Raw genomic sequence first — 24096 nt, 5'->3', positions numbered from 1 at the left:
CTCAGGAGGCTGAGCAGGAAGGATTACTTGATCCCAGGAGTTCAAGGCTACAGTGAACTACAATGGCGTCACTGCACTCTAGCCTGGGTGACAGAGTGCAGCTTATCTTAGAGTATTTATTGAAGGGATAGGAGACTGAGGATTCATAGAAATCAGAAGATTCTGTAGCAGTCCAGGTGTGAAGATTTTGAGGTAGTGAAAAGAGGGTAAGAGTCCATCTGTCTTTTCTCCAAAATAAATTCATATCTATTTTTACAAATAAAGTGTATTAAAACTTTTGGGTTAAAATATTTACATAGCTCCCTTATTTACCTTGTCAACTGGCACAAAATGGTTTTAGAAGTATGTGGCTCAAAGAATGTTTCCAGAGAGGTAGCTATAGAAAGAATTTTGGGTTTAAAAGTAAAAATTTTAGGTTCAAGTTTTGGCTCTATCATTTATTATATTAGCTGTGTGCTGTAAGATAAATCACTTAACTTCTCTTAAGTTTCTTTAGCATTCAAATAGGGCAAAAATACTTACTTCAAAGGAATACTTTAAGGATAAAATGGATAGTGCTTATGAAAGTGATGTGTAAACTATCAAGTGCTACACAAATATATTTGCACATGGGTAATATAGTCAGACAAATCAATTGGTCTACTCTTTGACATTCATTCATCTGACAAAACGCCTACTACATGCCAAGTGCCATGGAGAGCCCTGAGGACAATAAAGGAGTTTCTGCCTTCACAGAGTTCCTAGTCTAGCTGGGTGAACAGACACAGTTATAATGAGTTATTGCAATGTTCTAATGAGAGCACTGTGGACAGAGGTGATGATAGTTAAAAGTTTAAATTTAAAAACTACTTCCTGCTTTAATTATTGTGTAAATTAAAATCTTGTTAACAATTTAAAGTCATTCCTATAGTAGTCAAATCCATAGAGGCGGAAAGTAGAATGTTGGTTGCCAGGGCCTGGGAGGAAGGAGAAATGGGAGATGGTGTTTAATGGGTACAGTTTCTATTGAGAAGATGAAATTGTTCTAGAGATTGTTGGTGATGCTAGTTATGAAACAATGTGAATACTTAATGCCACAGAACTGCATACTTAAAAATGATAAGTTTTATATCATATCTATTTTATCAGGTTTTTTTTTTTTAGATGGAGTCTCACTCTTGTTGCCCAGGCTGAAGTGCAATGACGCGATCTCAGCTCACTGAACCTCTGCCTCCTGGGTTCAAGCAATTCTCCTGCCTCAGCCTCCTGGTAGCTGGGATTACAGGTGCCCACCATCATGCCTGGCTAATTTTTGTATTTTTAGTAGAGACAGGGCTTCGCCATATTGGCCAGGCTGGTCTCAAACTCCTGACCTCAGGTTATCCGCCTGCCTTGGCCTCCCAAAGTGCTGGGATTACAGGCATGAGTCACCGCCTCTGGCTTTTTATCAGGATTTTTAAAAATATAATTTAAAGTCAATCACAGCAAATCTTTATATTAGTACTCACGAAGGAGCAATATCCAGATGGTTGATGCTAAATCCAGAAGAGCAAAAGCCTCCCAGTGTTGTTGATATAGTTAGGAAAGCAACGGCCAAAGAATAATCACAACCAATGAAGCCAGCAGCTACCAGGAATACTGCAGGTCCAATCATTCCTGGAGTTAAAAAGTTATAAAAGGGAAAAAAACCCCAGCATTAATATTTGCTCTAGCTTAATATGGTATAAATCTGAAATTTGAAATTGCTGCCACCTACTGTAGAAACACTATATTGCCTGAAGACTAACAAATTTCATGAAAAAAAAAACAAAACAAAACTACTGGAAAACATGGGCATAATACAACCAATACACTATAAAAGGAAAATCTCATTATGCAATGTTATTAAATCTACATGTGGCCAAAACTCAGCTAAAATTCCATGGTGTTAGAGAAGAAAAAGACAAGAACAACTTAAAAATATGTTTCTAGAGAGAAGCAATAGCTGACACAGAATGTGATTTAAAATACATGTAACCAAAGGAGATAAACTGAATAATAAACTCTGTTGGATGAGGTTAGAATAATACTCCATCTTGCCCAGATGTGGCAGCTCACACCTGTAATACCAGCACTTTAGGAGGCTGAGGCGGGAGAATCACTTGAGGCCAGGAGTTTGAGGCCAGACTGGGCAACACAGCAAGACCCTGTCTCTACGAAATATTAAAAACAAAATTCTCCAGGCATAGTAGTGCACACCTGTAGTCCTGGCTGCTCAGGAGGCTGAGGCAGGAGGATTGCTTGAGCCCAGAAGTTCAAGGTTACAGTGAGCTATGATGGCACCACTGCACTCCAGCCTGGGTTGTCAGAGGGAGACCTTGTCTCTTAAAAAGATTTTTAAAAATCTCTGTCTTCATTCTCTCTCTCTGTCTCTCTTTTTTTTTGAGCTGGAGTCTCGCACTGTCACCCAGGCTGGAGTGCAGTGGCGTGATCTGGGCTCACTGCCACCTCCGCCTCCCAGGTTCAAGTGATTCTCCTGCCTCAGCCTCCTGAATAGCTGGAATTACAGGCCTGGGCCACCACACTCAGCTAATTTTTGTATTTTTAGTAGAGATGGGGTTTTGCCATGTTGGCCAGGCTGTTCTCGAACTCCTGACCTCAAGTGATCCACCCACCTTGCCTCCCAAAGTGCTGGGATTACAGGTGTAAGCCACCACGCCCAGCCTTGGTTTTTTTTTTTTTTTTTTCTGCTCCACATAATCTGCAGAAATCCTCCCTAGTATTAACAACTGATAAGAATACACATTGGTCATTACAGGCAGTTAAGCGTAAAATATGAGAAGGGACTTAATGAGTGGGCTGTCAGTTTTTCTATGTCTACAGCGGTGCTATCCAATAGCTCTCTGTGATGATGGAAATGCTGTATTTGTATATACTGCAACTGAGGAACTTTAAAAAAAATTTCAATTACATTTATTTACTTATTTATTTATTTTATTGTTTTTTTGAGACAGGGTCTCACTGTCATCAAGGTGGAGTGCAGTGGTGCGATCATGGCTCACTGCAGCCTTGACTTCCCAGGCTCAAGTGATCCTCTGCTCACTTGATCCTCTGCCTTGGCTTCCTGAGTAGCTGGGACTACAGGTGCACACCACCATGTCTGATTTAATTTAATTTCATTACTTTTATTTATTTATTTTGAAATAGGGTCTCATTCTGTTACCTAGGCTGCAGTGCAGTGGCACAATCTGAGCTCACTGCAACCTCTGGCTCCCAGGTGTAAGCAAGTCTTGTGCCTCAGCCTCCTGAGTAGCTGGGATTACAGGCATGTGCCACCATGCCTGGCTAATTTTTTTTTTTTCACACTTTTTGCCCAGACCGGAGTGCAGTGGCGTAATCTTGGCTCACTGCAACCTCCGCCTCCTAGGTTCAAGCAATTCTCCTGCCTCAGCCTCCCGAATAGCTGGGACAGCCACACACCACCATGCCAAGCTAATTTTTGTATTAGAGATGGGGTTTCACCATGTTGGCCAGCCTGGTTTCGAGCTCCTGACCTCAAGTATCTGCCCGCCTCCGCCTCTGCCTCCCAAAGTGCTGGGATTACAGGCAAGAGCCACCGAGCCCAGCCAGGGTCTTTCCATAATGTAATTACTCAAGTATAGCCACTGAGACTTCCAGGGTCTCTACTGGAGACCTTTAAAAAGTTAAATGGCCGGGCGCGGTGGCTCAAGCCTGTAATCCCAGCACTTTGGGAGGCCGAGGCGGGCGGATCACGAGGTCAGGAGATCGAGACCACGGTGAAACCCCGTCTCTACTAAAAATACAAAAAATTAGCCGGGCGTGGTGGCGGGCGCCTGTAGTCCCAGCTACTCGGAGAGGCTGAGGCAGGAGAATGGCTGGAACCCGGGAGGCGGAACTTGCAGTGAGCCGAGATTGCGCCACTGCACTCCAGCCTGGGGGACAGAGAAAGACTCCGTCTCAAAAAAAACAAAACAAAACAAAAAAGTTAAATGATTGTCTTAGATAGTTTTATTTTTATGTACTTCTCTTCTAACTATTTTTAGAGACAGGGTATTGCTCTGCTGCCTAGGTTGGAGTGCAGTGTTGTGATCATAGCTCTCTGCAGCCTGAACAACTAGGCTCAAAGATTTTCTCACCTTAGCCTCTGGAGTAGCTGGGACTACAGATACATACCATCATGCCCAACTGATTAGATAGTTTTAAAAGTTACCTTTCTAGGCCGGGCACAGTGGCTCACACCTGTAATTCCAGCACTTTGAAAGGCTGAGGTGGGAGGATCGCTTGAGCCCAGGAATTTGTGACTAACCTGAGCAACATGGTAAAACCATGTCTCTACAAAAAATCAAAAATAATTAGCCGGGTGCTGTGGTGTGACCTGTAGTCCCAGCTGCTCAGGAGACTGAGGTGGGAGAATTGCTTGAGTTTAGGAGGTTGAGGCTGCAGTGAACCATGGTTGTCCATCCTGGCCAATGGAGCAAGACCCTGTCTCAAAAAAAAAAAAAAAAATTACTTTTTTGAAAGCAGAGTCTGAAACACATGATTATTTATGGTTTCTTTGAGTTCTTTGATTTATAGCTCCTTATCTGATATAATAATGCTAGTAAATATTTTTGGATTGAAACTTAAAATGCATTCACTTAGAAAAGGGATGGAGGCTTAAAAATACTTTGATTACATCTTGTCTAAAGTTGATATAAAAATCTTCATTGCAAAGTCTGAGCTGAAAGCACAGTGATTTATAAAATTGTGAGGGGTGATGTTTGGCGCAGCAAGCCATTTTAAAAATAATTATAAGCCATGGTGGAGATAAATCTTTTATAAATCTTTTTTTTTTTGAGACAGGATCTCACTCTGTTGCCCAGGCTGGAGTGCAGTGGTGCGATCTCAGCTCACTGCAACCTCTGCCTCCTGGGTTCAAGCAATTCTCCTGCTTCAGCCTCCCAAGTAGCTGGGATTACAGGCACTTGCCACCACGCCCAGCTGATTTTTGTATTTTTAGTAGACAGGGTTTCACCATGTTGGTCAGGCTGGTCTCGAACTCCTGACCTTGTGATCCTCAGCCTCCCAAAGTGCTAGGATTACAGGCATAAGCCACCGCGCCCAGTGAATATTACAAATCCTAATCCTCAAAATGTACGATTCAAAAAGAAAAATATTGTAAAGAAATGCACTTAAATGCATCATAGTGTTTTGTTATGTGAACAAAATAAATGACTAATATTATCATTTTTATTTTGTCTTGAACTGTTGTGATATTGTGATTTTAAAAAATATGGCTGGGGGCTGGGTGTGGTGGCTCACACCTGTAATCCTAGCACTTTGGGAGGCTGAAGCAGCAGGATTGCTTAAGGCCAGGAGTTCAAGGCCAATGTGGGCAATAAAACGAGGCCTTGTCCCATTAAAGAAAAAAATTAAACAAATGGTTGGGGCTGCGTGTGGTGGCTCACTCCTGTAGTCCCAGCACTTTGGGAGGCCAAGGTGGGCAGATGGCTTGAGTTCAGGAGTTAAAGACCAGCCTGGACAACGTGGTGAAACCCCGTCTTTAGTAAAAATTAAAAAATTAGCTGGGTATGGTGGTGTGTGCCTGTAGTCCTAGCTACTCAGGAGGCTGAGGTGGGAGGATCACCTGAGGCTGAGGAGGTTGAGGCTGCAGTGAGTCAAGATCATGCCACCACACTCGAGCCTGGGCTAAGAGTGAGCCCCTGTCTCAAGAAAAGAAAAGAAATATGGCCAGTGTGGTGGCTCATGTCTGTAATCCCAACATTTTGGGATGCTGAGGCAGGAAGATCACTTGAGGCCAGGAATTCAAGACCAGACTGGGCAACATAGCAAGACCCCATTTCTATTAAAAAATTGTTTTAAAAAAGAAATATATATTTGGTCTCTGCCCCTGGTTTTTTGGCACACAGCTCCTAAAACTTTTGGAATTTCTGGAGTGGTAACAGTGTCTTTTGTATGCTAATGAGACAACTGGTGGCTGGGGGTCCCCATACAGCTTCAGGATGGTGGCTAGATTAGAGGTCTGGGACTTTTGGCACCACCCCCAAACTCCAGAGAGGGGAGAGGGGCTGAAGGTTGAGTCAGTCACCAATGGCCAATGATTTAATCAATCATGCCCATTTAACGAAGTCTCCATACAAACTCAAAGGGACAGGGTTTGGATGAACTTTTGAGGTCGGGGTTCTTGGAGGGTGGTGTTCCAGGAGAGGGCATGAAAACTCCCTACTCGGTCCCACATATGTTGCCCTATGCGGCTTTTCCATCTGGTTGTTCATCTATATCCTTTGCAATACCCTTTCTAATAAGTGGGTAAACATAAAATAAAGTGTTTCTCTGAGTTCTCTGAGATGCTCTAGCAGATTAACTGAACTTGACAAGAGAGTCATGGGAACCCTGATTTATAGCCGGTCAGTCAGAAGCAGAGGTCACAAGCTGGGACTTGTGATTGGTATCCGAAATAGGGGGGCGGTCTTGTGGAACTGAGCCCTCAACCTATAGGATCTGATGCTACCGCCAGCTGGACAGTGTCAGAACTGAATTACAGGATACCTAGCTGGTGTCCGCTGCAGAACTGGTTATGTGTAGGCAGAAATCCCCACAAACATTTTGGTGATCAGAGCGAAGTGTTCTGTGTTGAGTATTGTGTTAACTGTGTAAAACTGGGAAACACACTTTGTTTTCCTATCTCCAATAACTGTAAACATGGTAAATAACTGTAAAGCAAAACAAAACCTGATTTGCTTCACTTACCTATAAGGCTAAAAATTCTGCGAACACATAAAGTTGAAAAATTCCATTTTGCCCTTAAATTGTCAGCAGCTTGACCAGACAGGATCATACATAACCAAGAGCCTAAATAAGGCAATGAAGACAAAAACCCATTCTGGAAGGAATAAGAAGATACAGGATTAATTACAGTGAGAGAAAAAAACAAAACATACACATTCATCACAGCCAATGACCACCAATCGAAAGCAAAGGAAATGCATAGCAATATGTTGTTAATTTTTTAATATAATTACAGTAAGTAAGTCTGGCTTTCAGAAGGATTATAGGGTTCAGTCCAAGGCAGTCCCTAAGAGTCTGTCTCAGAGGGAATAAGGCTTGCCCTAGTCCTGTCTGCTTCGGGTAATCTTGACTGTTTCTCTGGGATTTGGGTTGTGGGAGAAGACAAGCCTTCCTGTTAGCCTATGGATTCTCCCTACTGAACATTTTCATCTTCCATTCTCACTTATTTATTTAAAATAATTTTTTTTACTATAAAATAAAACGCAGATGCAGAAAACCACATAAGTCAAACATAGCTTAATGAATCATTCTTTTTTTTTTTTTTTGAGACGGAGTCTTACTCTGTCGCTCAGGCTGGAGTACAGGGGTGTGATCGCGGCTCACTGCAACTTCTGCCTCCTGGGTTCAGGTGATTCTCCTGCCTCAGCCTCCTGAGTAGCTGGGGTTACAGGCGCCTGCCACCACACCTGGCTAATTTTTGTATTTTTATTAGAGACGGAGTTTCACCATCTTGGCCAGGCTGGTCTTGAACTCCTGACTTTGTGATCCACCCGCCTTGGCCTCCCAAAGTACTGGGATTACAGGCATGAGCCACTGCGCCTGGCCTCCTGAGTCTTTCTAATGACCATCTAGGTCAACAAATAGAACTTTGCCAGCCTCGCCAGAAGACCCTTCATGGTCCTAGTCCTATCACAGCCCCCTTCCTCCCCCCTTAAATAAACATTAACCTCGTTTTGGTGTATAGTAATCATGTACTCACTTTTATTTGTAGTTACATCACCCAAATGTACATCCCTAGACACTTCAGTTTAGTCTTGGCCATTAAAATTTTTTTGATTTGCCTTTTATGTCTCTTTAAATCTGTAAGTTCCCTTCCATTCATTTTTTTCTTACAATTTATCTATTAAAGAACCTAGGCCACATTTTGCTTTTAAAAGATCGGTGCCCAGTAAAACCATAACTCAAAAGTGCATTACATGTTCATTTACTACACACACACACACACACGTTTATTTTTAACAGAACTGGAGAGTTGTTTTTTTTTTTTCTTTTGAGACAGAGTCTTGCTCTGTTGCCTAGGCTGGAGTGCAGTGGCGTGATCTCGGCTCATTGCAACCTCCACCTTCCAGGTTCAAGCAATTCTCCTGCCTCAGCCTCCTGAGTAGCTGGGATTGCAGGCGTGTGTCACCACGCCCGGCTAATTTGTATTTTTAGTAGAGACGGAGTTTCGCCATGTTGGCCAGGCTGATCTCGAACTCCTGACTTCAAGTGATCTGGCCGTCTCAGCCTCCCAAAGTGCTGGGATTACAGGGATGAGCCACCGCGCCTGGCCTCTGGGAATCTTTCTTGATGGTTTCTTTTCCCTCATATTTCACGTCCAATCACCAAGCATTGCCTATTCTACTTCCTTTAAAAAAAAAAAAAAAAGCTTGGCTGGGCACAGTGGCTCATGCCTGTAATCCCAGCACTTTGGGAGGCTGCGGAGGGAGAATCACTTGAGGACGGGGCTCAAGACCAGCCTGGCCAACATGGCGAAACCCTGTATCTACTAAAAATACAAAAAATTAGCTGGGCATCGTGATACATGACTGTAATCCCAGCTACTTGGGAGGCTGAGGCAGAAGAATCGCTTGAACCTGGGAGGTGGAGGTTGCAGTGAGCCAAGATTGCTCTGGTGCAGTCCAGCGTGGGTGACAGAGCAAGACTCTGTCTCAGAAAGAAAAAAAAACAAAAAACAAGAAAAAAACCCCACTTCATTCCATTTAGACTTCTGCACAGTGGGATCACATATATCATTATCTGTGGCAAAATCCTGTGTAAGAATAAATGGTTTCAAAATATTAGTAGGAGAATAAAAAAGAATAAGCTGTAGTAAATCAGAGAAGTGAATTTTCTGATCTTGATTTTGTTTCCTGGTGGGATAAGGTTGATAATTCTTCACAGTTAGTAATTTTTCCACTTCAAGTTGCAATGTTAAAAACTGCCGGCCAGGCACGGTGGCTCATGCCTGTAATCCCAGCACTTTGGGAGGCCAAGGCAGGTGGATCACCTGAGGTCAGGAGTTTGAGACCAGCTTGGTGAACATGGTGAAACCTCGTCTCTACTAATAATACAAAAATTAGGTGTGGTGGTGGATGCCTGTAATCCCAGCTACTCGGGAGGCCGAGGCAGGAGAATCGCTTGAACCCGAGAGGCGGAGGTTGCAGTGAGCCAAGATTGCGCCACTGTGCTCCAGCCTGGGCAACAACCTAAATACACTAAAGTCTTCAGCATTTATACATTCCACAGGCATCTTCCACAGTTGTTAAGTTTTCTCTTCAAGGATATGATCCCTTGTATTCATTTATTTAAAAAAATTGATTCCAATTTTTTTGCAGGCGTGTTGGCTCACGTCTGTAATCCCAGACCTTTGGGAGGCCAAGGCAAAGGGATCACTTGAGGTCAGGAGTTTGAGACCAGCCTGGCCAACATGGTAAAACCATGTTTCTATAAAAATAAAAAATTTAGCCAGGTGTGGTGGCACACACCCGAAATCCCAGGTACTTGGGAGGCTGACAGAGGAGAATCGCTTGAACTCAGGAGGTGGAGGTTGCAGTGAGCTGAGGTCGTACCACTGAACTCTAGCCTGGGTGACAGAGCAAGATTCAGTCTTAAAATAAAATAAATTAAAATAAAATAATAAAATAAAATAAAATAAAATAAATAAAATAAAATAAATAAAATAAAATAAAATAAATAAAATAAAATAAAATAATAAAATAAAATATAAAATAAAATAAAATAAAATAAATAAAATAAAATAAAATAAAATGTTTCTGGTGGTGACGACCTACCCATGAGAACACACCTCTTGCAAAATATCTCCTCCATCCCTCTCCAGAAGAGGAGAAGAGGAAACACAAGAAGAAATGCCTGGTGCAGAGCACCAATTCCTATTTCATGGATGTGAAGCGCCCAGGATGCTATAAAATCACCACGGTCTTTACTCATGCACAAAGAGTAGTTTTGTGTGTTGGGTGCTCCATTGTCCTCTGCCAGCCTACAGAAGAAAAAGCAAGGCTTATGGAAGGATGTTCCTTCAGCAGGAAGCAGCCCTAAGAGCACTCTGAATCAAGATGAGTGGAAAACCATCTCAATAAACACATTTTAGATAAAAGATTTAAAAAAATGAGAGATATGTGACTCTTGCTTTCACTTGAATACTTGCAGGCCATTGTAGGGTTATTTATTTTGTTTTTCTGTACAGACGGAGTCTTGCTCTGTCACCCAGGCTGGAGTGCAGTGCTGTGATCTTGGCTCACTGCAACTTCTGCCTCCCAGGTTCAAGGAATTCTCCTGCCTCAGTCTCCCCAGGTGCTGGGATTACAGGCACGAGCTGCCACGCCTGGCTAACTTCTTTTGTATTTTAGTAGAGATGAGATTTCACCATGTTGCTCGGGCTGGTCTCGAACTCTTGAGCAAAGGCAATCCGCCTGCCTTGGCTTCCCAAAGTGCTAGGTGCATGAGCCACTGCGCCCGGCCACTGTAGGGTTATTAACCAGCCTAATTTCAATATTGTTGTGTCTCAGGGAATAGGGAAGCTCAAGGAGAAGGAAAGAGATGGGGTAATGGCTGGTTGGCAGAGCTGTCAGAAGACACTCAACATTTATTAAGTTTGCCATCTTTTATGGGGAAGGATTATGGTGCCCCCAAACAATTACAACACTAACATCAAGGATCAAGAGCCCTGAAGTGAGCACATGCTGTTGGAAAAATGAGGCTAACAGATTTGCTCCATGCAGGGTTAGCACAAATCTTTAATTAATAAAAAATACAGTATTTGCAGAGTATAATAAAGCAAAGTGCAATAAAAGGAGGCATGCCTGCACCATGCTTCTCAAAGCAAACTTTATTTTGAACAAAGGCCATTTGATGGCCAGGCAGGGTGGTTCACGCCTGTAATCCCAACACTTTGGGAGGCTGAGGCAGGAGGATCATTTGAGCTCAGGAGTATGAAACCAACCTGGACAACAATGGGAAACCCCATCTCTACTATTTAAAAAAAACAAAAACAAAAACACCTAGGCCATTTCATGAATGTAATACATTGATTTTCAAGAAAAAAATCCATTAAAAAATGGGCTATATAATTATAGAATTATTTTCAAACTCTATTCACATTTCTTTTTATTTTACAGACTGAAAGAAGGTCCTTTATTCACATTTCTTTTAATTTTAATTAAGATAAACCTTTTTGCCTATGAAAATGCAAGATAAAAGATCCCTGTTTTAAAGTACACAACAACAAAAAATTAGCCCGGCATGGTGGTGGGTGCCTGTAGTCCCAGCTACTCGGGAGGCTGAGGCAGGAGAATGGCGTGAACCCGAGAGGTGGAGCTTGCAGTGAGCCAAGATCGTGCCACTGCACTCCAGCCTGGGTGATAGAGCGAGACTCCATCTCAAAAAAATAAATAAATAAAATAAAGTACACAACATTAATTACTCTATTGATATTTTATTTCTTCCATACATAGTTTTTCCTGGAAAATCTCAAATAGAAACATCAGTGTAGTAATCTTTAAATATACTTTATAAGTAAAATAAGAGATTTTGTTAATATGATTTTGAGAATTTGCTTTTTTTTTTTTTTTGAGATGGAGTCTTGCTCTGTTGCCCAGGCTGGAGTGCAATGGCATGGCCTCAGCTCACTGCAACCTCTGCCTACTGGGTTCCAGCGATTCTCCTGCCTCAGCGTCTCGAGTAGCTAGGACTACAAGTGCCTGCCACCATGCCTGGCTAATTTTTATATTTTTAGTAGAGATGGGGTTTCACCATGTTGGCCAGGCTGGCCTCGAACTCCTGACCTCAAGTGATCTGCCCACCTCGGCCTCCCAAAGTGCTGGGATTACAGGTGTGAACCACCAGGCCCGGCTGGATTTGCTATTTTTAATCTTCCTGTGGATCTCAGTTTTACCCCAAATGATAATTACCAAATTAATCTTTCAATGCACAGTTGAATGCAATTAATCACTGTAGTAGTATATTATTTATTTTTTTCTTTTTTAAAAATCAGCCCCACTTTATAGTTGAAATGTAGTAGTAGATTATAATCAGGCTCTGTTAACAGAGAACTTGGGAAAAATAAGATTGCTCACAATGAATCCGTCCCATGATATTGCCAAAGCCTAATTTCAATTTAACTTCTGTCAGTGCAATTTGTGGATATATTTCTATATAGTGATCTTGTTTTTCAGAAGTAGACAGAGGAGTTCTTCACAGCTTAGCTGCCTGAAGTTTTAAGGTTTGGTCCACATAGCCAGGCCAATGTTTATAGTATACTTTGGAATGTGAGTGACTGAGGATTCACTTTAATAGTTTTTAAAGCAGGTAAGTCCATGCAGCCAATGCGGTTGTGCAGTCAGCCTTGTTAGTATTTTTTTTTTTTTCCTGGGACAGAGTCTTGTTCTGCTGCCCAGGCTGGAGTGCAGGGGCATGATCTCAGCTCACTGCAACCTTTGCCTCCTGGGTTCAAGAGATTCTCGTGCCTCAGCCTCCCTAGTAGCTGGGATTACAGGTGTATACCACCATGCCCGGTTAATTTTGTTTTGTATTTTTAGTAGAGATGGTTTTGCTGTATTATCCAGTCTGGTCTCGAACTCCTGGGCTCAAGCAGTCCTTCTGCCTCAGCCTCCCAAAGTGCTGGGATTATTTTTGTGTTATTATTATTATTTTTTGAGATGGACTTTCGCTCTTGTTGCCCAGGCTGGAGTGCAATGGCTTGATCCCAGGTCACCACAACTTCCGCTTCCCGGGTTCAAGCAATTCTCCTGCCTCAGCCTCCTGAGTAGCTGGGATTACAGGCATGCACTACCACACCTGGCTAATTTTGTATTTTTAGTAGAGATGGGGTTTCTCCATGTTGGTCAGGCTGGTCTCGAACTCCTGACCTCAGGTGATCTGCCTGCCTCGGCCTCTCAAAGTGCTGGGATTATAGGCGTGAGCCACCGCGCCTGGCTTTTTTTGTATTTTTAACAGAGACAGGGTTTCACCATGTTGCCCAGTCTGGTCTCGAATGCCTGGCCTCAAGTGATCCACCTGCCTTGACCTCCCAAAGTGGTAGGATTACAGGCGTGAGCCACTACACCCAGCCTGATGTCGGGCATGCTTAGATGTGCTTATTAGCCATCTGTGTAACTTTGGGAAAATGTGTATTCGTATTCAAGTCCTTTTAAAAACTGAGTTGTCTTTTTATTATTGAATTGTAAGAATTCTTAATATGTCTGGATACTAGACCCTTATCAGATGTTTGATTTATAAATGCTTTCTCCCATTCAGTGGGTTGTTTTTCATTTTCTTGATAGTCCTTTGATGCATAAGAATCTCTGAAATTTAGGACAGCAGAGTAAAATGGAAGATACAAAATAACTGAATTTTAAATAGATGAGAACAAATTCTGTGTATGGTCTTATACTATATATATAAGAAGCAGATGATTATTTTTTCTTACCTCTTGAACATTGAATCTTAGGATCTCCTTCATGTAAGTAGGCAATAACGTCAATAAAGTATAAAAAGTCCAGTTGTAAGAAAAGTGTGCGACTACAATAGCCCAAAGTGGCAGGGATTTTAAAATGGGTACCCACGGCACTGACTTCTGTGAAGAAAGCTGAAGAAAACAGGAATAATTAGGATAAACTACGGCTATGTTAATGCTTAGATCTGTACCGTACAGCTAAAACTCTATCCAGAATTCATACAGAATATCACCTTAATTAGTAAATTCCAAAGTTTTAAATCAACTCCTTTGAAATATTAAATAGCAAAATACATGATAAATATTTAATTGTTTGATTTTTTAAAAAATATATTAACTAGAAAGTCCATGATTCAGATTAGAGGAAAAAGTAAAAACGTATTCATAGAGCTATAATGTCAACCCTAAACATTCTTTATGAATGTCAGAAGTCACCTGCAGCATTGATTTATCTATTTATTTCTTTTTTGAGACGGAGTTTCACCCTTGTTGCCCAGGCTGGAGTGCAATGGCACAATCTCGGCTCACTGCAACCTCTGCCTCCTGGGTTCAAGTGATTCTCCTGCCTCAGCCTCCCAAGTAGCTGGGATTATAGGCATACACCACCATGCCTGGCTAATTTTTGCATTTTTAGTAGAAACGGGGTTTCGCCATGTTGGTTAGGCTGATCTTGAACTCCTGACTAGAAGTGATCCGACCCAAAGTGCTGGGATTACAGGCGTAAGCCACTGTGCCCGGCCTGAATTCTCTATTTCTAAAATATAGTTTCATAGTCAAATTCAGAGGTTGACATAAGGGTAAAGGAAAGAGATTGGAAGGTCCTGTTAGAATTCATGTTTAATTGCCGGGCGCAGTGGCTCACGCTTGTAATCCCAGCACTTTGGGAGGCCGAGGCGGGCGGATCACGAGGTCAGGAGATCGAGACCACGGTGAGACCCCGTCTCTACTAAAAATACAAAAAATTAGCCGGGCGTGGTGGCGGGCGCCTGTAGTCCCAGCTACTCGGAGAGGCTGAGGCAGGAGAATGGCGTGAACCCGGGAGGCGGAGCTTGCAGTGAGCCGAGATCGCGCCACTGCACTCCAGCCTGGGTGACAGAGCGAGACTCTGTCTCAAAAAAAAAAAAAAAAAAAAAAAAAGAATTCATGTTTAATTATCCAATCTTTATTCAATTGAAATGATCATAAGAATTAGGCAATACAAGGTTTCTGTATGCAGCCATATGCAGTAGTGGTCTTTAAGGCAGGGAAAAGCACCATGGGGTATGCAAGATGATCTGCTGGGGTGAGGAAAGACATATTTCTATTTATTTCTATTTTTACTCATTTTTATTCTAAAAATAAAAAAACACTCTATTAATATTTAATAAATATGTTGGCCCTGGAGTATGTCAGGTGATTACAAATTGTATGAGTCCCCCATTTCAGAGGGGTTAATAATGGCATCCTCACTTGTTTGTTTGCCCTCAGAGTATTATAGCATATTGCAGTTTAAGTACTATTTTATTTTATTTTAAGAGAGTCTTGCTCTGTCACCCAGGCTGGAGTGCAGCGGCGTGATCTCGGCTCACTGCAACTTCTGCCTCCCCAGTTCAAGCTGGATTCTCCTGCCTCAGCCTCATGAGTAGCTGGGACTATGGGCATGTACCACCATACCTGACTAATTTTTGTATTTTTAGTAGAGACAAGGTTTCACTATGTTGGCCAGGCTGGTCTTGAACTCCTGACCTCAGGTGATCTGCCTGCCTTGGCCTCCCAAAGTGTTGGGATTACAGGCGTAAGCCACCACACCTGGCCTATGTATTTTTTTTGAGATGGAGTCTTGCTCTATTGCCCAGGCTGGAGTGCAGTGGTGCGATCTCAGCTCACTGCAAGCTCTGCCTCCCGGGTTCAAGCGATTCTCTGGCCTCAGCCCCCCAAGTAGCTGGGATTACAGGTGTGCACCACCACATCTGGCTAATTTTTGTATTTTAGTAGAGGTGGGGTTTCACCATGTTGGCCAGGCTTGTTTCGAACTCCTGACCTGAAGTGATCTGCCTGCCTCAGCCTCCCAAAGTTCTGGGATTACAGGTGTGAGCCACTGCCCCCAGCGTAAGTGATTTATTTTAAGTATCTTTTATTTTTATTTATTTATTTTTTTGAGATGGAGTCTCACTCTGTTGCTCAGGCTGGATTGCAGTGGCGTGATTTCGGTTCACTGCAACTTCCGTCTCCCGGGTTCAAGTGATTCTCCTGCCTCAGCCTCCTGAGTAGCGGAACCACAGGCACGTGCCACCATGTCCGGCAAATGTTTTGTATTTTTAGTAGAGACAGAGTTTCACCGTGTTAGCCAGGATGGTCTCGATCTCCTGACCTCGTGATCTGCCCGCCTCAGCCTCCCAAAGTGCTGGGATTACAGGCGTGAGCCACCGTACCCGGCCGAGCTGCCACTTTTCTTGATGAGTCCTTTGTCAGCTACTTCACCAAGCAAAACAATGGCAGATCATTAACTATAACGTAGTCAAACACGTTGCCCCCTTTAAACATTATTATATTAACAAATTATGGCTGGGCATGGCGGCTCACGCCTGTAATTCTAGCACTTTGGGAGGCCGAGGCGGGCAGATAACTGGAGGCCAACAGTTCGAGACCAACCTGGGCAACATGGTGAAACCCTGTCTCTACTAAAAATACAAAAATTAGCCGGGTGTGGTGGTGCGCAGCAGTAATTCCAGCTGGTTAAGAGTCTGAGGCATGAGAATTGCTTGAACCCGGAAGGCGGAGGTTGCAGTGAGCTGAGATCACGCTACTGCACTCCCGCCCTGGGCGAGAGAGCGAGACTCCGTCTCAAAAAAAAAAAAAACAACAAATTATTTGTAATTTTTAAGTTATAGCAAAAAAGTTTTTTTCTATTAAGATATAAATTTTATGTATATTCTGTTTATTTCATCTATCCATCCTTTAAAAAGTCTATTTGTGTATATATTTTATGATATACATAAGTATCATAGTACATATAGATAACTTAAGAATAAATATATGGCCAGGCGTGGTGGCTCACGCCAGTAATCCCAGCACTTTGGGAGGCCAAGGCAGGCGAATCACGAGGTCAAGAGATCAAGACCATCCTGGCCAACATGGTGAAACCCCGTCTCTATTAAAAATACAAAAATTAGCTGGATGTGGTGGCGTGACCTGTATCCCAGCTACTCGGGAGGCTGAGGCAGGAGAATCGCTTGAACTCAGGAGGCGGATGTTGCAGTGAGCTGAGATCACACCACTGTACTCCAGCTTTGCGACAGAGCAACACTCCGTCTAAAAAGAAAAAAAAAAATATATATATATATATACACACACATACATTCAGATTGTGAGCCTCCCACCTGTTTATTGATTCTTGCATGATCAAGAAAGCTTGGATACCACCGATTTAGGGCATCAGATTTTTGTATTTCCTATACACTAAGACTGTTGTTTTTCTCAAAAGCAAGAGCAATCTATGTTTCTGCCTTCAGAGTTCACAGTTGCTGTTATTTTAAAAAGAGGAAGAACCAGTATTGCCCAACCTTCTTCTGGCCTTTTTCATATGGACTTTTTATTTGACATCTTTGTAGATATGCTCTTGTGTTTTTTAATTACAAATTTTTTAAAATTATTATTTATTTATGAGATGGAGTCTTGCTCTGTTGTCCAGGATGGAGTGCAGTCGCGTGATCTTGGCTCGCTGCAACCTCTGCCTCTGAGGTTCAGGCGATTCTCCTGCCTCAGCCTCCGAAGTAGCTGGGATTACAGGCGCCCGCCGCCACCCCGGCTGATTTTTGTATTTTTAGTAGAGACGGGGTTTCACCGTGTTGGCCAGGCTGGTGGCGAACTCCTGACCTCAGGTGATCCACCAGCCTCGGCCTCCCAAAGTGCTGGGATTACAGGCGTGAGCCAGTGAGCCATTGCGCTTGGTTGTATTTTTTTTTTATTTTTTTTGAGACGGAGTCTTGCTCTGTCGCCCAGGCTGGAGTGCAGTGGTGCGATCTCGGCTCACTGCAAGCTCCGCCTCCCGGGTTCACGCCATTCTCCTGCCTCAGCCTCTCCGAGTAGCTGGGACTACAGGCGCCCGCCACCACGCCCGGCTAATTTTTTTGTATTTTTAGTAGAGACGGGGTTTCACCGTGGTCTCGATCTCCTGACCTCGTGATCCGCCCGCCTCGGCCTCCCAAAGTGCTGGGATTATAAGCGTGAGCCAGGTTGTATTTTTTAATATGATCAAAGATGTACAGATATAGGGAAAGAGAAGGAGAGAGAACATTGATTCTTTTACAGCAGTGGTTTTCAACTCCAGCTATACTTTACAATTATAGGGGCCTGTGTTCTACTCTCTGCCTATTGAATAAACAAAATAAAAACAAGTAAAGCAAAAAAACTCTGAGTGTAGGGCCAAGGAATCTAAGTTTTAAAAGGCTTCACTGGTGATTCTATAGAGCAGTGGGTTCCCAAACTTTGCTGCATATAAGAATCATCCAGGGGAGCCTTAAAAACACCGAGACCAAGGTCACACCACAGACCAATTAAATAGGTTGTGGGAGGGTGGGAGGTAAGTATCCCTAGTTTTTGAAGATCCCTGGGTGATTTCAATGCGCAGCAAGTTTGGGACCCACTGCTGTAGAGATTAGTTTTTAAAAAGTCTGCCCTTATCCTTCTTGATTGAAAAGCTCAGGGCAGAGAGGATTTTAGAGTTTGCAGGAATTTGGAACATAGCTCTTTTTATATGGCTTTGAAATCCACAAAGGAAGTGAAATCATTCTTTTATGCTGAAAGGTACAAGCGTAAATGTATTTGATCTCTGAAAACTGAATATATTCTGAAGAATGTATCCTACCTCTTGGAAATATAACCTGAAATAAGAAATATTTAATTTTAGTCACAGTGGTATGTTTTTACAACCTATAAATATTAATTGAGTTTTTGATAATCTGATGTTTTTGGACAATCACCCAACCAAGATGAGCCCTACACATGGCAGGTTCTCAATAGCTGCTTATCAAACAAATACAAGGCCCACAGGGTTAGAGGCTTAGAAAGAAGAACGTGAAATGTATGTATTCCAGCTTAGTGTTCATTTGTAACCTAGGTACAACACAACAGTTTTCTGTTCTCCCAATATGAATTGTAAGATCAACTTACAGTATTTCCACATTACAAGTTATATTTCAGGGGGAAAGTCTTCATTTATAAAAACTTTCAAGTTAAAGATGAATTTTCAAATGTTACTAGGAGAAACTATCCGAGTATCTAGCAGACATTTATAAAAAAATCCTTCAAGAGTTGAAGGTAGTGCTGTCCAATAGAACTTTCCATGATGATGGAAATGTTCTATATGCACATTGTCCACAGGGTAACCAGTAGTTACATGCGGTTATTAAATCTTGTCCTTCTAACAGGTTGATGAAAGAAAATGAAGTGAAACAAAACCCTTGTCATATGTGTGACATATGTGTGACTGAATAACTAAATTTTTTTATTTTTAGACGGAGTCTTGCTCTGTTGCCCAGGCTGGAGTTCAGTGGAGCGATCTCGGCTCACTACAACCTCCGCCTCCTGGGTTCGAGTGATTCTCCCACCTCAGCCTCCCGAGTAGCTGGGATTACAAGCACTCACTGTCATGCCTGGCTAATTTTTGTATTTTTGTAGAGACAAGGTTTCACTAAGTTGACCAGGCTGGTCTTGAACTCCTGATCTCAGGTGATCTGCTCACCTTGGCCTTCCAAAGTGCTGGGATTACAGGCGTGAGCCACCACGCCTGGCCAGAACTAATTCTTTTTTTTTTTTTCTTGAGATGGAGTCTCGCTCTGTCACCAGGCTGGAGTGCAGTGTCATGATCTCGGCTCACTGCAACCTCCGCCTCCCAGGTTCAAGTGATTCTCTTGCCTCAGCTTCCTGAGTAGCTGGGACTACAGGCGCATGCCACTACGCCTGGCTAATTTTTGTATTTTTAGTAGAGATGGGGTTTCACCATGTTGGCCAGGATGGTCTTGATCTCTTGACCTAGTGATCAGCCCGCCTCAGCCTCCCAAAGTACTGGGATTACAGGTGTGAGCCACCGTGCCCGGCCAAAACTAAATTTTTAATTAAATCAGTTAAATTAAAAATATAACAGCCACGTGGGGACAGCACAAGGTTGGGCTTAAGAAGGTACAAAACAGCTTTTTTTGATGTTCTGGATCTAGAAATTATTATCTTGCTATTGTTTCTAACACACTACTATCTTGCCAATCAAGCAATGTAAACACATACTCTCAATGGCTTCATCATATCTAATTTCTAATTGTTGGCAAAAAATTAAAAATTATGAAAGCATTTTTTTTTTTTTGAGAAGGAATCTCACTCTGTTGCCCAGGCTGGAGTGCAGTGGCGCGATCTCAACTCACTGCAGCCTCTGCCTCCCGGATTCGAGCAATTCTCCTCACTCAGCCTCCTGAGCAGCTGGGATTATAGGCGCCTGCTATCATGCCCAGCTAATTTTTGTATTTTTAGTAGAGACAGGGTTTCACCACGTTGGGCAGGCTGGTCTAGAACTCCTAACCTCAGGCGATCCACCTGTCTCGAAAGTGCTGGGATTACAGGGGTGAGCCACGGTGCCTGCCATTTTTTTTTTGAGGCAGGGTTTCACTCTTTTGTGCAGGCTGGAGTGCAGAGGCGCGATCACAGCTACTGCAACCTCGACCTCCTGGGCTCTAGTGATCCTCTCACCTCAGCCTCCTGAGTAGCTGAGACTACAGGCATGTGCCACCACACCAGGTAATTTTTAAATTTTTTGTAGAAATGGGGTCTCCCTATGTTGCCCAGGCAGGTCTCTAACCCCCGGGCTCAAGTGATCCTTCCACCTAGGCCTCCCAAAGTGATGGGATTACAGGCATAAGTCACTGCACCTGGTCCTGAAAGTTCTTATTAGAGGGCTACATTATTCTAAAACACCATCGCTGATAAAAGAAAATATATATGCGTGGCTGGGCGTGGTGACTCACACCTGTAATCCCAGCACTTTGGAGGCCAAGGCAGGTGGATCACTTGAGGCCAGGAGTTCGAGACCAACTTGGCCAACAGATTGAAACCCTGGCTCTACTAAAAATATAAACAATTAGCCGGGAATGGTGGTGTATGCATGTAATCCCAGCTACTCGGGAGGCTGAGGCATGAGAATCACTTGAACCCGTGAAGCAGAGGTTGCAATGAGCTATAGATAGTGCCACTGCTCTTCAGCTCGGGGAACAGAGGGAGACTCTGTACTTCCCACCCCCACCCCCCAAAAAGGAAAATACATATGGGCAAAAAAATTTAAAATTGCCCAGATCATTTGCTCAGCCAACATTTTGAAAGCAAATATACTTTGGAGATTTAAATGATAATGGAATTTGTGAAGGAAAAATCAATGAGATCCTGAATCTTGTGTACAGAATGTATCATCGAATTTCTAATAATAGCTCAATCAACTTTTTTTACATATAAGTTGAAACAGAAAAGGACAAACTATAAAAATTATTTGTCATGAAATGTGTGAAATATAGAGGGTAAGATCACTCAACAAATACTTGAATATCTTCTAATATGCCATTTAAAAAAAATTTTCTTGTCAAATGCAAGTAACAGCAAATTGATTTAGCAAAGTTACATGTAAAAAACGCTCTTAATTTCTGTCTTAATTTGACAACTAAATATTCAAACCAAGCTCCCCATTTGATTTGCTTCGCAATGCTGCAAAATTGTATACTCTTCCTAAAAGGCATAAAGGAGAAGTAAAACAGTTACAAAACATGCTATCTTCAGGCTGGGCATGGTGGCTCATGCCTGTAATCCCAGCACTTTGGAGGCTGAGGTGGGCAGATCACTTGAGCTCACAAGTTCAAGACCAGCCTGGGCAACATGGCAAAACCCTGTCTCTACAAAAAATACAAAAATTAGCCAGGCTTTGTGGTACACACCTGTCATTCCAACTACTTGGTAGGCTGAGGTGGGAGGATGGCTTAACCCGGGAGGTGGAGGGAGGCTACAGTGAGCCGAGATCATGCTACTGCACTCCAGCCTAGGCAATAGAACCAGACCTTGTGTCAAAAAACAAAACAAAAACAAAACAACACAAAAACAAAAACAAAAAAACAAACCCAGAACCAACCAAACAAGAAAACCCCATGATATCCTCGGAATTAAGAAAAGAAGAAGAAGCCGGGCGCGGTGGCTCACGCCTGTAATCCCAGCACTTTGGGAGGCCAAAGCTGGTAGATCACCTGAGGTTGGGAGTTCGAGACCAGCCTGACCAACATGCAGAAACCCTGTCTCCACTAAAAATACAAAAAGTTAGCCAGGTGTGGTGGTGCATGCCTGTAATCCCAGCTACTTGGGAGGCTGAGGCAGGAGAATCACTAGAACCCAGGAGGTGGAGGTTGCAGTGAGCCGGGATTGCGCCATTGCACTCCAGCCAGGGCAACAAAAGCGAAACTCCATCTCAAAAAAAAAAAAAAAAAAAAAAGCAGAAAGAAAGAAGAAGAACAACAAAAATAGCAGATATATAGGAAAGAACACTTCAACGGGTGAAGTGGTAATGTCTTTCCACAATTCATTAAAAGGAGATCTTCAACATAGAGGAGTAGCTGATGATCTTAAAGCACTCACTAGTCATGAGATGGTCCTTCTGAATTTAACTGCAGTGTGCAATGACGATTTTTATTTCTCTCTTTTTTTTTTTTTTGAGATAGAGTCTTGCTCTGTCGCCCAGGCTGGAGTGCAGTGGTACGATCTCGGCTCACTGTAACCTCCACCTCCCAGGTTCAAGTGATTCTTCTGCCTCAGCCTCTCAAATAGCTGGGAGTACAGGTACACGCTACCACGCCTGGCTAATTTTTGTATTTTTACTAGAGACGGAGTTTCGCCATATTGGCCAGGCTGGTCTCGAACTCCTGACCTCATGATCCACCTGCCTTCGCCTCCCAAAGTGCTGGGATTACAGGTGTGAGCCACCGTACCCAGCCTATTTCTCTTCTTGTAGAAATTTCTGAATCAGAATTAGAACTATATATGCCATCATAATTGTAAAATCCACTTATTGTAAGAATGAAATCACATTTCTACCTATAAGTACTGACTTTTTCTTGGTTGGATAACTGAGAAAACATTCTAACTGCAACTCTTGCTTGTCTAGCTCAGATCTCCTTCGACATGACTGCCAGCATAAGCTATCTACAATGCAAACCTGATTCTGTCACTTCGAGCTTACAAATACTTCATGGCATCCCAGTGCCCAAAGGATAAAGGCTAAGCTCCTTAGGGAGGCACAGAGGACCCTCTGTGACCTGACTTCCACCTGTTCCTCCTCCTGCTGTTTTTTGCCTTTACCTTATGCACGAGAGCAACACCCAACAGCCACACTTCCTAGAAGGTGTCACTCTTTCTCTGGAAGATACCACTCTTTCTCTCAGGAAAGTGAGAAAGAAAAAAAGCAGTCAGGCCGGGTGTGGTGGCTCCTACCTGTAATACAAGCACTTTGGGAGACGAAGGCGGGCGGATCACCTGAGGTTGGGAGTTTGAGACCAGCCTGACCAACATGGAGAAACCCCGTCTCTACTAAAAAACGAGAAACATCTTCCTCTCCTAGCTAATATGAGTGACTGCTGTGCCCTTACTAATCACAGCTTTACCCCACCTTCTAGATAAAAATTCATCATAGAATTATCAAATCCAGAGCAAAATATTAATTCTTTAAACCCTTCCCAAAGTCCCCTAATGCAAGTCTAAACTGCAACAAGTTCCTCTCAGCTCTGCACTGAGATGCCCCATGGTTCTTCATAGTGTGCCTTCTTCCTCACTGCAACGAACCAAGAAACCCAACTTGTTCAACTATAAGTGTGTTCCTGATGGGCTTTGGCCAAAAGGCACTAACACAAGGAAGCTTTTCCTATCTGCCCCGGGCTGGCTGAGGACTGCCACCTTCTCTGTTCCAAAGATGTCCTGTACCTTATAGCACTGCATTACGCAGGCTACATTATATTGAAATTCTGTCCATCCATGTCTGTCTCCCTCTGGAGACCTCGGGCCCCACAGGAACCATGTTTTATTTTTTTCCTCTTATTCATTTTTAAGTCCTCAGCTGACAAAGAACCTAGGTCATAGTAAAGTATCAAAAAAAAAAAAGTTTAAAGAATGAATGAGTAGATGCTGCACATTTCTTGGGTCCAAGATTTAAAGGTGGAGCTTCATGTAACACATCATTTGATGACATTGTCAACTATAACGTCATGTGCTTTAAGAATGCAGTCTGGTTGTACACAGTGACTCACGCCTGTAATCCCAGCATTTTGGGAGTCTAAGGCAGGAAGACTCCTTAAGCCCAGCAGTTTGAGACCAGCTTGATCATCATAGGGAGACTCCGTCTCTACAAAAAATAATTAGCTAGGCATGGTGGTGTGCACCTGTAGTCCCAGCTACTCGAGAGGCTGAAGTGGGAAGACTGCTTGAACCTGTAGGGTTGAGGCTGCACTGAGCTGTGATGGCGCCACTGCACTGCAGCCTGGGCACTCAGCTAGACTCAAAAAAAAAAAAAAAAAAAAAAAAAAAGAATGCAATCTGGGCTTCTCCTC

The 24096-nt window shown here is 42.9% G+C and overlaps 2 protein-coding genes across 4 annotated transcripts in view; one reads left to right on the top strand and one right to left on the bottom strand.

The window, feature by feature from the left end:
• Positions 1–24096, bottom strand: part of SLC17A5 (solute carrier family 17 member 5) — a 59578-nt gene that overhangs the window by 13911 nt on the left and 21571 nt on the right. For all 3 annotated transcript variants that reach the window (XM_032153100.2, XM_058435163.1, XM_032153111.2), the window contains exons 7-9: positions 13475–13633; positions 6730–6862; positions 1488–1635 (exon numbers count right to left, since the gene is read on the bottom strand). In XM_032153100.2, the coding sequence (XP_032008991.2) occupies positions 1488–1635; positions 6730–6862; positions 13475–13633 (440 nt within the window). The remainder of the gene's footprint in view (positions 1–1487; positions 1636–6729; positions 6863–13474; positions 13634–24096) is intronic.
• Positions 9823–10102, top strand: LOC116474341 (small ribosomal subunit protein eS27-like; the record flags this gene model as incomplete). The annotated part of the gene is made up of 1 exon (XM_032162741.2): positions 9823–10102. A coding segment is annotated over one exon (264 nt), but the record flags the coding sequence as incomplete, so codon positions are not given.

The sequence above is a fragment of the Hylobates moloch genome, unplaced genomic scaffold (genome assembly GCF_009828535.3).
Source record: "Hylobates moloch isolate HMO894 unplaced genomic scaffold, HMol_V3 SCAFFOLD_2, whole genome shotgun sequence".
Taxonomy (NCBI): Eukaryota; Metazoa; Chordata; class Mammalia; order Primates; family Hylobatidae; genus Hylobates; species Hylobates moloch.
This window is presented reverse-complemented; position numbering and strand designations above follow the sequence as displayed.